The sequence below is a fragment of the Anas platyrhynchos genome, chromosome 7 (assembly GCF_047663525.1).
Source record: "Anas platyrhynchos isolate ZD024472 breed Pekin duck chromosome 7, IASCAAS_PekinDuck_T2T, whole genome shotgun sequence".
Lineage (NCBI taxonomy): Eukaryota > Metazoa > Chordata > Aves > Anseriformes > Anatidae > Anas > Anas platyrhynchos.
Genome location: NC_092593.1, coordinates 20,455,702 through 20,470,864, shown reverse-complemented (window position 1 = coordinate 20,470,864; position 15,163 = coordinate 20,455,702). Strand labels below are relative to the sequence as shown.

The following is a 15,163-nucleotide window of genomic DNA, read 5'->3' as shown; positions in this document are numbered from 1 at the left end:
ATGAGGTATTCTTTTCCCAGGTGAATACCTTTTCACTTCTTACGGGTTTTGTGAAGATGTCCATGACTCCCAGCTGGACTTGGTCATTGACAAAAGGGCTGTACAATTGCATGTTCTTACCAACAGTGAGCCAGCTGGGACTACTACTCCCACTTGAGTGGGAATAGTACTCTACTTGAGTATAACCCAAATTATTAGAGTACTGAGGCTAACCTCAAATTAACCTGTGGTCAGGTAGGAGAGCATTCTTCTGACTGTAGATACATTGGGTAGAAGCACTGAGACAGCTCCTGGCTCAAGATACTGGCAATTTTTTTATAGTTACCAAAATAGTTCCCCATTTGGTAAGGTGCTTAAGCTGAGCTGCACTGTGTGTAGCTGCATTCCATTTTTGAAATGTGACATGTCAGTATGCCAACACTGTGATGTTCAAGAATTTTTAAGGATTTTTGCCTTAGTGATGATTATGGCTGCACAAAGTCTATGGTGAAAAGGACAATACTGTTTTCATTGGTAAGCATGCCCAGTGTTTTTCATGAAATTTCCAAATTATTATTATTTTTTTTAACTAAAAAAATCTAATATTAAAGCTCTGAAGCTTTAGAGGTGGCCCTCTGTCCTTTCTGCCGCTTACTCAGTGAGAACCTGTGAAAACACGAGTTTAGTTTTAAATGTAAATGACTTTTATCTGTTTTTTTTTTTTTTTTTTTTTTTTTTTTCCCTAAAAATACAAGGAAGTAAAGTTCATTATCATTTCCTAGGTAATCCTCCATTGTTACTGCTGCCAGATAATGTGCGGATTCGAAGGTACAATATCTCATCAGAACAGTACTCTGACTATATCGATAACCAGGAGCACATCCAAGCTCTGGATTATGACTGGGACCCTGAAGGAATAGGCCTGAGTGAGTATATGTAGAACATGAGTACTCAGCCATACAGTTGTTTGTTTGAAAAGATACATTTCGGTAGCATAGGTATTTAATTTATGTTGGAAATCAAAATCGAACTAGATTAACTGGCCGTGTCTTGGCTGAACGTGCCCATCCTCTCTACTTGATTCTTCAGCATCAGTGTGGTTCATTTTAATACTTTGCTTTGGTGTAGCTAGTTTTTGTTCTGTTTTTCCTTTTGTTTTGATGTGAGTTCAGTTGTGGAATTGTTGCTCTTTAGGATTATGCAATAGTAGAGGATTGCTATGAACAAACCTCTTCCTTCTCTTCTGTTTTTGCCAATCCCCAAACCTTGATTCAAGTCTTGAAAGAACTGATCTAAACTCAAAATCCTGTGCAAAGGGTTCAAAGCTAAAATCATCTTCTCTTGAAAAATGTAACACATTTCTTGATGATCTAGGCCAAGATGTTTTTAGATGTGCTTCTTAACTATGATAAATGGCTTTAAAATATGTGCAGTAACACAATGTAATTAATGCAGAATATTCTGTTTTTTATGAATTTAAAAATTGAACTAGTCTCTTGACATAAAAGGCTCAGAAAGATTAGGATTTTCAAAATATGAGGAATGACTAAACATTAAAAATGATCCTTGATTTGTTTTTTAAGGTATTGTGTACTTCAGCATTCTGGGGCAGGGTTCTCAGTTTGGAGCCATCAAACGTGCCTATCTGCCCACATTTGACAGCAGTAGAAACAATCCTACAAAGGAAGTTGATTTGAATCTCAGATACATAGTTAATCCTGATGGGTTGGCTGTTGACTGGGTTGGGAGGTAAGTGCACTGAGAAGCTAGAAAAATGTTGTAGACTGAAGATGTCAAGGGTTTGATCAGGCAGTGCAAAATCCATTTTTTTCCTTATGAATTCTCTCTGTCTCAAGGTATTTGGTCTCAAAATACCTGAATAAATAAATGAATAAAAATTGGTAGTTCAAAAGCCTATTATAGTAAGTTCTGTTTGCCCAGACAGCAGTTAACAGGCCAAGTGCGTGTTGCTGACTGCACCATGTATTCTCTGAGGAAATATACATTACTCCACAGCTGGCAGATCAGTTGTATGTCAGTTAGGTGATAATATGCTAGCCTTCATGACAGAAGGATTCTAGAGACAGTCTTCTGAATGTGGTTCACGAATTTTGGATGTTCTTGATGATGTTGTCAATAGGTTGAAGAAGAATGGTGTGCAGATCATTGTAAAGCATGACTTTTCTAGAAAACTGAAAGCTAAAAGAAGGAGCTTAGGCATCTGCTTCCCCTGTATTACGTAGTTATCAACTATGATTAGTAATGTTTATATTTTATATCCTTAGAGTATGACTGGAAGGTGCCTAAGATCTGGATTGTAGCTAGGTGGCACTTAATGCTGAATTGTGATGATGGCAAAAAAGATTTTTTTTGTAATGCTTCAAGTATATGAGTAGGCAAAGATTGGAAAAAGACTTCTGTTTCCAGTTCAGGGCCTGATACACAGCTTCTGTCATTGAGATTCCTTGTGTTAGGTGATGTATGCTATGTTAGGTGATGAGTTCTACAAAATAGTTAGGGAGTTGTTCATAAAGTATGTCATGCTGATTTCTAGAGCAGAATAAAGCCAGTCTGGCAGGCTGAAGCTATTCACTAGCCTGAAAAATTCTGCCACTCATGACAAGTGGAAAATTACGTCTTCTAGCATTTTTTATTTATTTATTTAAGATACGTGTAATAAAGCCTGGGCTAACCTCCAGCTTTCAAGTTATTTTGCTGTTAGCTTTGTGAACTGCAGGACATCTGAAAACAGAATGTCTCTGGGGGTGGGAGGGAGTGTCTGAATTTCAATTCAAAAATATAAATAAATTCTATCAAATGTATTTGAAATCTGTAACATTGTAAGATAAAGAATAGAGGACATATATCACCAGCATCATGGTGAGGCTAGCATCTTCAGTACTGCAAACAATGTTGTACTGATTCCAGGGCAATGTTGATAGTTTTATTTATTTTTTTAAATCAATTTTAAGTGTCTGCACATGATATAAAAACTGATATAGGTGTTTTGAGGCACTTAGTACTTCTGCCTATCTGCAAAACAGGAACTGTAGTATTATCTCACATTCCCAAGACACCTAGGGGATAACTTATTCCATCAGAAGGCAGTGTGTGGTTAGTGAGTAGATATTACTGAGTGAGTTACGTGTATTATGTAAGTTGAGAAAAATATAGGCAAGATGATAATGATAAGCTAAGTCCAAAGAAGAATGGACCAAGTGCCCTATCTGTAAGGACTAAAAGCATTTTCATCTAACATGGTAACTATTAATTAACATCTCTGTGAGAAGACAAAAATCTAGAAAGAAGCTGTGGACGAATAAACTGGATAGCTTCAAAGTTGCCTCATAAACTGCATGGTAGATAAATTTCTATTTGTAATGAACTTGATTGTTACCTGGAAAACTGAATCTGTAAAGATGCTTATTAGCCTTCTCTGGTGCTTAAAAGTAACAATGAAAGTTCTCAGCATCGCTTCAGTGATGGTTATTTGACAGGGAACAGAGGCAGCTACAGAAACTTCCACAGAAGAGAAAACTAGAGAGCCTGTGGATCATATCTCCTAAACTCCTATATCTAGGAATTGGATGTTCCAGACTGAAAAAGTTCAGTTGTAATCAATTCTGTTTCATTTTATTAATTTTGTTTGGTTTTGATGTAGCTTTTTTTTGAAGATTTTTTTTATTCCTCTCACATGTATAAGCTATTTACTTTTGGAATGTTCTGTTTTGTTTAATTCAGACATCTTTACTGGACTGATTCAGGGACTAATCGTATAGAGGTGGCAAAATTAGATGGACGGTACAGAAAATGGCTTATCTTTTCTCTACTGGATCAACCAGCAGCTATTGCCGTCAATCCAAAAAGTGGGTAAGTACTACAGGACTTGCCAGAATTATTTTCAATGCCATTCAGTACCAAAACCCCACAATGGTAAACTTTACAGGAGAGAGTATGAGAGTGCTTTCCTGATCGAATTCAGGGTTTTCCTCTTACTCATGTCAGGAAAATTGTATACATGAGAATATATTTTAGGTTCATATTCTATATAGGTGCTTGCATTGGTGATGACACCAAGTAGGCCAAATAAAATCTCCTTTCTGTAATACTGTGTGCCCACCAAATTTCTCTGTTAAAACTGAAATAGGGAAATTGATGGCAACCTCTCTTTACTGGCTCCAAGTAGTACAGAAATACCCACTTTCAGTGGAAAACAGTGTAAATGTGCTGGTACATTCAACAGCTGTGCTTGCTCCATCTTGTATTAAATGATGGATCACAGGATGTTGTTTTATGTGCATCTCCTGGCTGCAGTGAAGCAGCACAGTTTCTTGAAGTCACTTGGGCTCTGCAGCTTTTTCGTGACTCATGAATGCCCAGAGTAGTCAGTTTTTCTTCCACTGAGAATGAGAAATTGCCATTGAAACCACTCTCTTTCCACATAAGGTCACAAGTTGCAAACATTCTTCTTTGGTATTTATCTACTGTCTTTGAAACATGCTTATTCAGTTAACTCAGCATGACTTTGCTAATCTCACCTGCAAAACAACAACTGCTGAGCAATGTTATGTTCCACAACTAACCTGTTCCATGAATCTTCAGTGGATGATTGTGGCAACCAAATTCTGAATTACGCTAAATTGTGGTTGCGTCCTTTCAGGTTCATGTATTGGACTGACTGGGGAAGGCAGCCAAAAATAGAACGTGCCTGGATGGACGGACAGCAAAGACAAACTTTGGTCTCTGAAGACCTTGGCTGGCCAACAGGTCTTTCTATTGATTATTTGAACAACGATAGGATCTATTGGAGTGATTCTAAAGAAAATATTATTGAATCCATGAGACCTGATGGGACAGACAGAACCGTAGTATTACATGGAGGTAAGAATTTACTGTGGAATCCTTGGTTTTCATGTGCGAAGTTAGATTTTCAAGAGCTTTTCAAAGTCTTGGTAGTGTTTGCTCCTCCTTTATACGGGGATAAAGAGCACACCAGGTTCAGAGCTCACGATGCCTGGGTATTAGATTACCTGACAGTACCTTACATGACTAATCTAGGAACCTTGTGGAAAATTGGATTCATGCTTTCTTATGTATATTATTAAGTTGTCTGCAGGTACAGCAGCATTAAGTGGTCAGCCATGTGATAATATATATCTACAGCTATAAACGTCATAAAGTGAATGATTAGCTGATATATGGGTTGGCCTGTTCTCCCATGTGCCTGGTGACAGGACGAGGGGGAATGGGCTAAAGTTGCGCCAGGGGAGTTTTAGGTTAGATGTTAGGAAGAATTTCTTTACTGAAAGGGTTGTTAGACATTGGAACAGGCTGCCCAGGGAGGTGGTTGAGTCACCATCCCTGGAAGTCTTCAAAAGACGTTTAGATGTAGAACTTAGGGATATGGTTTAGTGGGGACTGTTAGTGTTAGGTCAGAGGTTGGACTCGATGATCTTGAGGTCTCTTCCAACCTAGAGATTCTGTGATTCTGTGATATTTAGTTGAAGAAGAACAGCAGTTGTATTGCTCCTGCTAGAGATGTGCTTGCTGACAGTCCATTGTTTGGTTCCTTTGAGAAGTAGGAAGTCCATACAGCCTTGATGTCTTTGAAGGCCATTTATATTGGATAGCTAAAGAACGAGGAGAAGTCTGGAAGAAAGATAAATTTGGAAGTGGAGAAAAAGTGAAATTGTTGACAGTAAATCCGTGGCTTACTCAAGTGCGCATCTATCACCAGCATAGATACAATCAGTCAGGTAGGTAATCAGCATCCTGGATGAGCCATTTATTGCTAAGAGGTTGAAGTTGGTACCAATGTTTTCAAAGAGCCTAGTATTCTAATAATGTGATAATATGTATTTCTGAAAATTTAAGAAGAAATAAAAGGGAGGGGGTGTCTGGCAGGTGTTTTCTACATACCCGAAATGAAATCAGCAATAGAATATCACACTGCTCTTCAGAGTCTTTTAGTAATGGGTCATAGTCAAGTTCTTTCCCTTCTTACCGTCTATCTTGGAACTGTCATAGAGATGGCAGTCACAATATAAGTTTATCCTGGTATATGCAAAGTGTTTTTATTTATGAGGGGGGCATTTCAACTATGACATGCCTGCAGTAATGACAAGAGGGATGTCCAGAGGATAATCCAGCATACACCCCCTCTTCAAAGATGTTTTAGCTTTCAGAATCAGAAAGCTCCACATTCCTTAGAGATGTTCTGTTTCTTTACTTTCTGGTGCTTTTCTGGCTTTCAACAGCCATGGTCTCTCACTTAGGAAAAATGTAGGAAAAGGCAGATAAGGACTTTGATGGAAATGTGGTGTTTGGGCATCACTTGTTTTAAAAAATTGATCTAGACTTTGGAATTTTGGTGTTTGATATGGAATCCCCTGCCGTATCTCAGAAATATTCTTAATTACTTCTTCAGCTGCCTTTATCACACTTTTTTTTTTTTTTCTCCCCTCCCAGTGCCTAATCCTTGTAAAGATGTCTGCAGTCATCTCTGTTTGCTAAGACCAATGGGATACACCTGTGCTTGTCCTCAAGGAACTCGGTTTGTAGAAGGAAGCAGCACAGAGTGTGATGCAGGTAAAATAATTTGTGAAACTGGAAATGAAAACAGAGGAGTTTTGCTTTCAGAATGCAAGTACTTTATTGAATCAGACATATGGAGGGATGATCTGGCTGATACAGCAGGTGTATTTAAGTCAGGTCATCTGGCTTTTATTCTCATTATATAATTATCACGTACTGGACAACCTTTTAAGCACTAGAAGTTAGTGCTTGGTTGTTGCATTGCAGCAGAGCCCTCACAGAGTTTCCGTGAGCACAAAGAATATAGAATTGCTCAGCCTTTCCTGAGAAAAAAGTACACCACTGCAAGATTTCTATTTCTTTAGCACTCCCAGATTACAATGATGTGGATGGTATACAATACGTCTTTGCAACATTTATTTAATAAATTATATCTTACAGCATTATGTCAGACATCTTTTATATGGCTAATCTTCTCTGAATTCTTTTTGTATTAAAAGATAAAATTCCTTTTTTTTTTTTTTTTTTTTTTTTTTTAACACAGACTTAACCTCCTTACCTCTGACTTACATTTTCTTAATAAATGATGATGCTGTCTCCTATTGCCATAAGGTGTGAGCTGCAGAGGGAGGAGCTAGTGAAGTGATGTAATAGTAGTGGAAGCGTACAATACACTTTTAAATAAGGATCATTAACACTGTTGATGGAATTTCCTATTTGCTGTTTATTGCTGTGAACTCACTTCCATCCACTGTTTTTCTGCATAAATAAATGCATCACCACTTCTTAATCCTCTCTGTATAACTCTTCCAGCTGCTTGGATCAAAGAGTTTGGGCGAAGGAGGTGAAATGTTGCTGCTTTCTGAATAGATGGTTTTGAAGGGGGGTGGTGGGCTCCATTGCATGAACAAAATAGAGTGATGGCACATGCAACTTCTGAGTTACTTCTGCCTATTTTTACTGAATAAGCCATTATTTTCTGAGAAGAGGTTTTACTTCAATTAAAATAAGTTGATTTGGCAGAAAAATAAAAATAAATATGTGCATAAAAAAGCAAAATTAATAATGAAGGTAGTCTGTAAGTTTGTATACATAAGGTCTGTGGAAATAAATAACATTTTCTGTAATATAATTTATTTGGCTGAAGATGTCCTGATAACTGAAATGTGGCTTTCAATTTTTGCAGCTATTGAATCCCCTCCCACAATGCCACCAGCATGCAGGTGCATGTACGGAGGAACATGCTATATAGATGAAAGTGGTCTTCCGAAATGCAAGTAAGTCAGTATGTTGTTAAGGTAGTTCTGCATCAGATTGTGCTGATTTAGTCACACAGAACAATTCAAGGCTTTGAAATGTGTTGGAAATGCTTCAGAAGATGCTGTACTTAGGCAACAGTATGTTGGTAATAACAACAGAAAAACACATACAAGCATAAAAATATCAGCAAATAAATTATGCATCTGTTGGGAAAATGTAATGCAAAAAAATGTAAAAAAAAAAAAATAAAATATAATAAATAATCAATGCATCTGTTTGGGGAAAAAACAACAACAGGGCAAACCTGTATGAAGAGTAATACTCAGTAAATGTGTCTTGGAACAGCCACTAGGTGCCATCAATGCGCCACTGAAATAAAATCTTTTGCCTTCAGTGACTAGCTTTTTCTCACTGGGCACTTATTTCCATTTTTAATTCTAAACAGATAACAGACATTATCTTTACAGTCCGTGAAACATATCATTACTAAGCATGGAGTTAAAATTTATGGCATGTGGATAAATATTACAGAATATAATAATAACACTGAGATCCTAGACTTAAAAGTCAGTCATTCAGCTGTTCTACTTGTATTCACAGGTGTTCTTATGGCTACACTGGGAATTATTGTGAAATAGGATTGTCAAAGGGAGTGCCTCCTGGAACGAGTAAGCTTCAAGTATATATTACACTTGATATTTTGAGCTAAGGATGTGTAATAACTCACTATGATGCCTTTGGAAGGCCAAGATTTTAATTCTCTGGGATACTTTTTACAGTCAACTATGTTTGCTTGAATGTTGCTTATTCTTCTGTCTTTGATAGCAGCAGTAGCAGTGCTGTTGACAGTCATACTAATCATCATAATTGGAGTGTTAGCGGTTGGAGGCTTTTTTAACTACAGACGAACAGGCTCTGTTTTACCAGCACTTCCCAAACTACCAAGGTATGTGTCAAAGGCTACATAGCTGGAATGGCTGAACACTGAAAATATGTTTATGCCTAAATATTTCTAAAAAATTCACATTGTTTGTCTTGTGCCAATTCTGTTAGAAAATAGAGGTGCAGTATTGCAGCAATTTGATTGGATTTTTGATTGCAAGCAGTAACATAGCGACTGTTGTCAAACTCTTCCACGTTCCAAATTAGTTTTTAAATAATCAGAACTAGGGAAAATTGTTTACCTCATCTGGAACTGGACCTTCAGTTCAGAAGGATACAAAAGACTATAGTTACATATGTTTTAACTTGTTTCAAAATTGTGTAAGAAAGACAGTTCTGGCAAAGAGATCTTTTTAACATTGGGGGCTGAGATCTTCTGCAGTGCTGTATTAATCTGTTTAAAAATACATGGAGCAATTGTAGCAAACCTTTGTTTCTGTCTGAGAAATGTGGGCTTTTTGTAGGTGCCTGCACTCCTAATAGTCATCATATACAGTGAAAACCAGCTTTGTGAAATATAATTTAAAAATATTTGATGTTTTAAATCAAAGGAAGATGAAGTAATATGACTTGTAATGGTTTCAAATAGTTTGTTTGGAAAAAGATGTTACAATGTGATGCATCCAAAGTTTTATTTATCTTCAAGCCAGTTATGTGTTTTTAAAGTCATAAAGCTACGTCTTCAAAGTCTTTGCACTGATTTCACAGCAGTAACTCTTAAATCAATGTGATTAAATTATTGTAATCAGTCATATGGCTGTAGTTATAACTGCTTCCTCACTCAATGACTACGCTGAATAAATTAAATTTATGAACTGATGTGGTAAAATTGGGGCAAAATTTTCATGCAAATCAACCCTACAGAACAAAGAGTTTATAGGAGATTTTTAAGCTTCTCACTGAAATTCCCTGCTTTCTACTTTGCAAAAAGGAAATTTTCTGCATCATCAGATAGTGAACAAGTAGAAATTGTAATGCACTGGCTCAAAATTTACTGTTCAACTGTACTTGTCATATAAGGGAGGCTATGTGAAATAGAGAGTTCAGTTTTTTTGTCTGTGAGGCTTGATTCACAATTTTTGTTGCTCCCATAAATATGCTGTAGTGCTGCCCTTGTTAAGTCCCTCTTCAATCTGTTAACTCATCCATTTACTGCAGAGTTATCTCAGGCTTAGCTGTTATCCTTAACATGGGACTTCTCTATATATGAGAATCCTAGACTGAAGTTTTTAAAAATTGAATCAGCTGGTGCCTAGGGGGACCATCTGGTAAAGTGTACACACACAGCACCAGCTGTAGACAAGAGTTTTAGCACAAGCCACCTCCAGTGAGGACACACAAATGGAAACAGTATTTCAATAGTGCTGTCTTCCTTCAATTTATGGCAAATTGGGCAAAAGGAATTCAAAGGTTAACTCTGCAGTTTGTTGTTTGCATAGTTTTGGGAAGTTCCATGCTCAGAGTTCTGGTAGAAGCTCTGCTGTTTAGCTACGCACTACTACCTTTGGCTGCTCCTATTATTTTGAAACTGACAGTGTTCCTGTTCTCATGTTTGCATTTCTCATGCAAACCTAATGTGTACTTGTGGTCACTGTAAATCTCTATGCAGATTGAACATTTGCGTATATGAAAACAGTGTCATTTAGGTATCTTCGTGATTTGCATGCATAAACATTTTTAGTATACATGTTGTTGGAATTATATCCACACATTTGTACAAGCCATTGCAGCTTCATTTTTTATCAGTTTCAATGAATTTGAACTTCTGAGTGAAGTTATACATTTGCCTGTAAATAACATTGAAGTAAGAGTAGTCAAAATGTAGTTATATTTTGGGGAACTGTAATTTCTTGAGCCTATTTGATGTCTGCATGGGCATATAAAAAGATATTTGTGATCGTTCTGAATGGGAAAACAGGTGAGACGAAACTGCTGAACTAATGCTGGAATATAACTGCTGGTGCCCTTGTTAGCTTGCTTATAGCCAGCAATAATTTCAAGTGACATCTATGGTTTAGAAGGACAACTATAAGAAACTGTCTTTACAAGCTTCCTTTCCATATAATATGTTCTTATTTTATTTTATTTTATTTTATTTTATTTTATTTTATTTTATTTTATTTTATTTTATTTTATTTTATTTTATTTTATTTTATTTTATTTTATTTTATTTTATTTTATATTTTATTTTATTTTTGCAGTTTAAGTAGTCTTGTTAAATCTACTGAAAATGGCAATGGGGTAACTTTCCGATCTGGAGCAGATGTGAGCATGGACATAGGAGTCTCTGGTTTTGGAGGAGAATCTGCTATAGACAGAGCAATGCAGATGGTAAGGTTTAATTTGGAAATAGCTTTTTTTTTTTTTTTTTTCCAATAGTGTTCTTCTAATGTCATTTTCTGCTGATAGAGGCAAATCTTTTATGTAAAAAACATAGTGAGATGATAAATGTGTTCTAGAAAAAGAAGTGAACATTAATAGATAATTTCCTGAAATAGATTTTGTACATTGAAAGCAGGGACAAATGCAGACTGTTCTTAAAAAGATAATGTGACTACCTTTTCTCAAGATATATATGGTATAAATTAGATGTATCACTTGCTTTACTATTTCAGCATATTGTGTGAATATACAGGGAATTAATTAGGCATTTAAAAATAGCGCAACAAGGAGTGTCTTGAGGATCTTTGTGTTTTGCAGAACAGGTTGAAATATGCAGTTTTCAAATTCAGATTGTATATGTTGGAGAATTCAGAGGTAAAATTCAGGCCTAACCACAGAATATACTACTTAGCACGGCAAATCACCAACTTGGGCAGCTTCTTATTTTAGCAAATTTAAGCAAATCAAGTTTAATAATTTGGGGGACATCATCAAGTGGAACTCTATTTCATCCATGTTTTGTTATACACATCTGAGAAATAGCACGTCTTTGTGTTTCCTATGCTGTATAGTTTTTCTGTGGGAAAAACTATTCCCCATTTTGCCACAGTAAGTACAATGCTTAAAAGATTTTTACTTCTACAAATCAAATCTCAAGTATGTTTGAATAAAAAGTGCTTGCTTGCAAAATATTCACTGGAAAATCCCTCAACTTTTAAAGATAAATTTCACACTTAACTGACAGTAAATTAACATGAAATAAAATGAGCGAAGACAAGCTCATAATACGTACACATGACCTTTCTCTAAATAAAGAAGCACATTAATTGTTAACACTAAGCAGCTGTTGTAATGAAACAACCACATGAACATTTGGCTTGAATTACTACCTGAAGTCTTTTTCATGCATGGAAAAACTTTATGGTACTTTCAATTTTTCTGGCCTAATATTAACATATTCTGAAGTCCAACTGATGCATTTTTTTACATTCCTATTAACATTCAGATTTGTATACCAGTCAGTTCTACTTAAATGTCATTATTTCACCCTATATATTCAGATTAAAACCAAAATGTTGTGTACATCTCTGGGAAAGAATTCAAAGGGTTTGGTTTATAGCAGCAAAGAACTGTGGGATGTTCCTCCTAAAATTTTAATATTACATTTGCGTAAGTGGATGTTGGGGGGATATTTTTCAGTGTTGCTGTTCTTAGCCAAGGTAGGCTAATTTGAGGGAACAAACAGGAGGGTAACTGCATGGTAAAGAGGTATACTTAGGTAGTACAAGTGAGGCAGTCATTTGTAGAAGTGAGGCAGGTTTAAAGAACTTGCTAATGTACTATTCCTGCATTAGTCCCCACTATTCCTGTGATGGGTCTGTGACAAGGGGTAGGATAAGGGAGCCTGGGTAGGATTTTGTACTTGTTTGCATTATCGTTCTACCTGATAATGCTTGGCTGGCTAGCCCTGGGTGGCTACACCTATGTGGCACTAACTGTTTTCTTACAAAATACTCATGTCAGCACATTTGCCCACCTGCTGCGAGCACTGTTGCTGAGCTCTATGTTTGACACTGTATGTGTGAAGTACTTGCTATCCACACAATGTTTATACATGGCAAAATATTAATTTATAAGAGATTTGATTAAAAAAAAAAAGTAAAACATTTTATTTCTGACATAAGTCTTGTGTTCTAACTCAGGGGATGCATTTCTCCTTTGTCTCAAAAAATATAGCAATCTCTCTGCTGGGACAAAATTAATTAATCCAATTCTCATATACTTAAGATAATGCTTGTTAATTTGTGTGTCAGTTTGAAGCCTCTGAAATTAAATGATTATTATGTTATTTATGTTTTTGTTTTTTTTTTAATTATGCTTTGTTTGATATTTTCAGTGTGTTGAAGGTGTGATTTTTGGGAGTCATCTTTCCTCATCATAAAATACTTTGAGTCAGCTATTCAACAGTTTTTTTTTTTCTTCTTTTTTTTTCTGTCTAGGTAGGAAACAGATTTGTACTGGATCATTCAATGGTCCATGCTGCTAAGCCAGAAAGTAAAACAGTGGATAATAAGCTAATATTACGCTTTTAATATACATGTATGCTAGATTTTGTCTAATCCTTTGTGACAGTAAACATGGGTGTTTCCCAGAAATGGGGAATTGGACTAGTTAGTTTTTTGTAAGAGTACAGACATGTTTATTGTGCTGTAGTAACTGTTTTTTGTTGTTGTTTGTTTGTTTTATCTTCCTAGAATGAAAACTTTGCAGTAGAGTCAGGGAAACAGCCAATCACATTTGAAAATCCAATGTATACAACCAGAGATAGTGGAGCCAGTGGGACCAGTGCAGTTACAGTTGTTCAACCAACACATGTAAGATAAACTTAGGCTTGCCTTTCACCCTTTATTTTCCTTTTGACCTCCTCTTCTTGTTTGAGGAAAGTTAATTTTTCTTCTCCTCCTACAGGTAACAGCAGTTGGTAGTAAGGAAAATGAAAATTTTGAAAATCCTGTATACGCCTCTGTAATATCTGCTAGTCCAAAGGAACCTCCTCAGAGTACGGATGCACCTCAGGTAGTATATATGCATGGTCTAGGGCAGCCTTGTCTGTTTTGTGCTCCAAATCAGAGGAACTGAATTGTTAGGGAAACTGCATTATAGTTTCTATTCTGTTTAAATAATCCTATGGAGCTGGCACAAAATCTGCATCAAGTCCAACTAACCAGGCTATATTTACGAGATTTCATGAACTGGTCAGGAACTGAAAGGAAAGGAATGCAAGCACAGAAGGGCCCATGGCATGCAGTTAAGAATCTGTTGAGATTAAGACTCCCTTTCTGCTTGGCACACCAAGATATTTTGAAGATGATAGATTTGAACAGAGGATTTCCTTGCACCATGTGTTGTGCTTCATTTTGAGGGCAGATACTAGTTTGAAACTTGTATTGTAAGAGCTGTAAATTGGCATTGTTCCAGAGCAGAAATGATTATAACTGAGATTTTACTTCGTGTTTTCAACAAGAATTTGTAAAACCCTGATGAATTACACCTTGATAGAAGCAGCAGAGTATATTTTTCCTATAAAATGTGAAAATTAAAAAACAATAAAAAGTGCATATTTGCTTAAAACAGTGAAAACACAGTTCTTTTTGGTACTGAAAATTGAAACAAGACATTTGGTCGCAATGTACTGTCAGTGTCTTTTCACATTTATTTGTAACTTTATCTATATTTTAAATTAATAGTAAGGATATTTAGAGCATTTTTTTGTATTCTTATAGGACATTTTAACAGTCACGATTAAAGTATTACCTCATCTAGATTATTCATGATTAAAGGAAGATACATATTTATGTCTTAGAATCAATCTGTGCTGATGGCGGCTTGTTTGCAGGACTATCTTCACACCTTGTGCACTTAAAAGTATCTGTGATGAGTTTTGAAATGACATCTCCTTCAACCTGCTATTGCAGTTTCATGTCCTTCAGTAATTTCTCTTACGTTGCTTTCAAGTCAGTTTTTCTCCCCTTTGACCTGTTTTTCTGGAATGATAGGCTCTCCTGAATTAAGTTAGTCACTTTTGGTCTAGTGTTGTGAATACTGCTACAGGTAAAGTAACCATAGCTGATTATCCAGCAGAGAAGAAACTTGGGCCTCATGTGTAGTCCATCTTTTGATGTCTGTTGGATTGCACTGGATGCATTATGTAACCATTTTGTTTCCCTTCCTACTTCCTATCACATTTTAAATGTACATTCTTTGGGAAGATGCCTCGTTTAAGAAAAAAAGAAAAAAAGCTCTCATTTCATTTGAGGTTTCGATGTTCTTTCAAACAGATAAACACAATCAATAGTAAAGGATAATGTAGACTAAAGGAGGGGTCACTTGAATGACATAGCAAAGTATTTAAAGAGGTAACCTTGAACACTAAAGCATAGTATGACTTAAAGTTTATTATATAAATAAAATTTATATAATTTGATAATAAAAGATGAATTTATTTTTCTTTTGCTAGAAACATCTATTGAACAATGTAGTGAGGCTGGTTGACTAGTGAGAAAGT

At 36.0% G+C, this 15,163-nt stretch overlaps 1 protein-coding gene across 5 annotated transcripts in view; it reads left to right on the top strand.

Annotated features, from left to right (window-relative positions):
• LRP2 (LDL receptor related protein 2) overlaps positions 1 to 15,163 on the top strand; it is a 117,992-nt gene that overhangs the window by 99,784 nt on the left and 3,045 nt on the right. The window contains exons 66-77 of one of the 5 annotated variants that reach the window (XM_072040913.1): positions 762 to 905; positions 1,563 to 1,728; positions 3,721 to 3,849; positions 4,640 to 4,860; positions 5,562 to 5,735; positions 6,448 to 6,567; positions 7,700 to 7,790; positions 8,374 to 8,441; positions 8,599 to 8,719; positions 10,917 to 11,046; positions 13,353 to 13,472; positions 13,567 to 13,674. In XM_072040913.1, coding sequence (XP_071897014.1) covers positions 762 to 905; positions 1,563 to 1,728; positions 3,721 to 3,849; positions 4,640 to 4,860; positions 5,562 to 5,735; positions 6,448 to 6,567; positions 7,700 to 7,790; positions 8,374 to 8,441; positions 8,599 to 8,719; positions 10,917 to 11,046; positions 13,353 to 13,472; positions 13,567 to 13,674 — 1,592 coding nt within the window. Of the gene's footprint in view, positions 1 to 761; positions 906 to 1,562; positions 1,729 to 3,720; positions 3,850 to 4,639; positions 4,861 to 5,555; positions 5,736 to 6,447; positions 6,568 to 7,699; positions 7,791 to 8,373; positions 8,442 to 8,598; positions 8,720 to 10,916; positions 11,047 to 13,352; positions 13,473 to 13,566; positions 13,675 to 15,163 lie in introns of all 5 variants that reach the window. The other 4 variants (XM_072040911.1, XM_021272033.4, XM_072040912.1 and 1 more) reach the window with 4 other exon arrangements.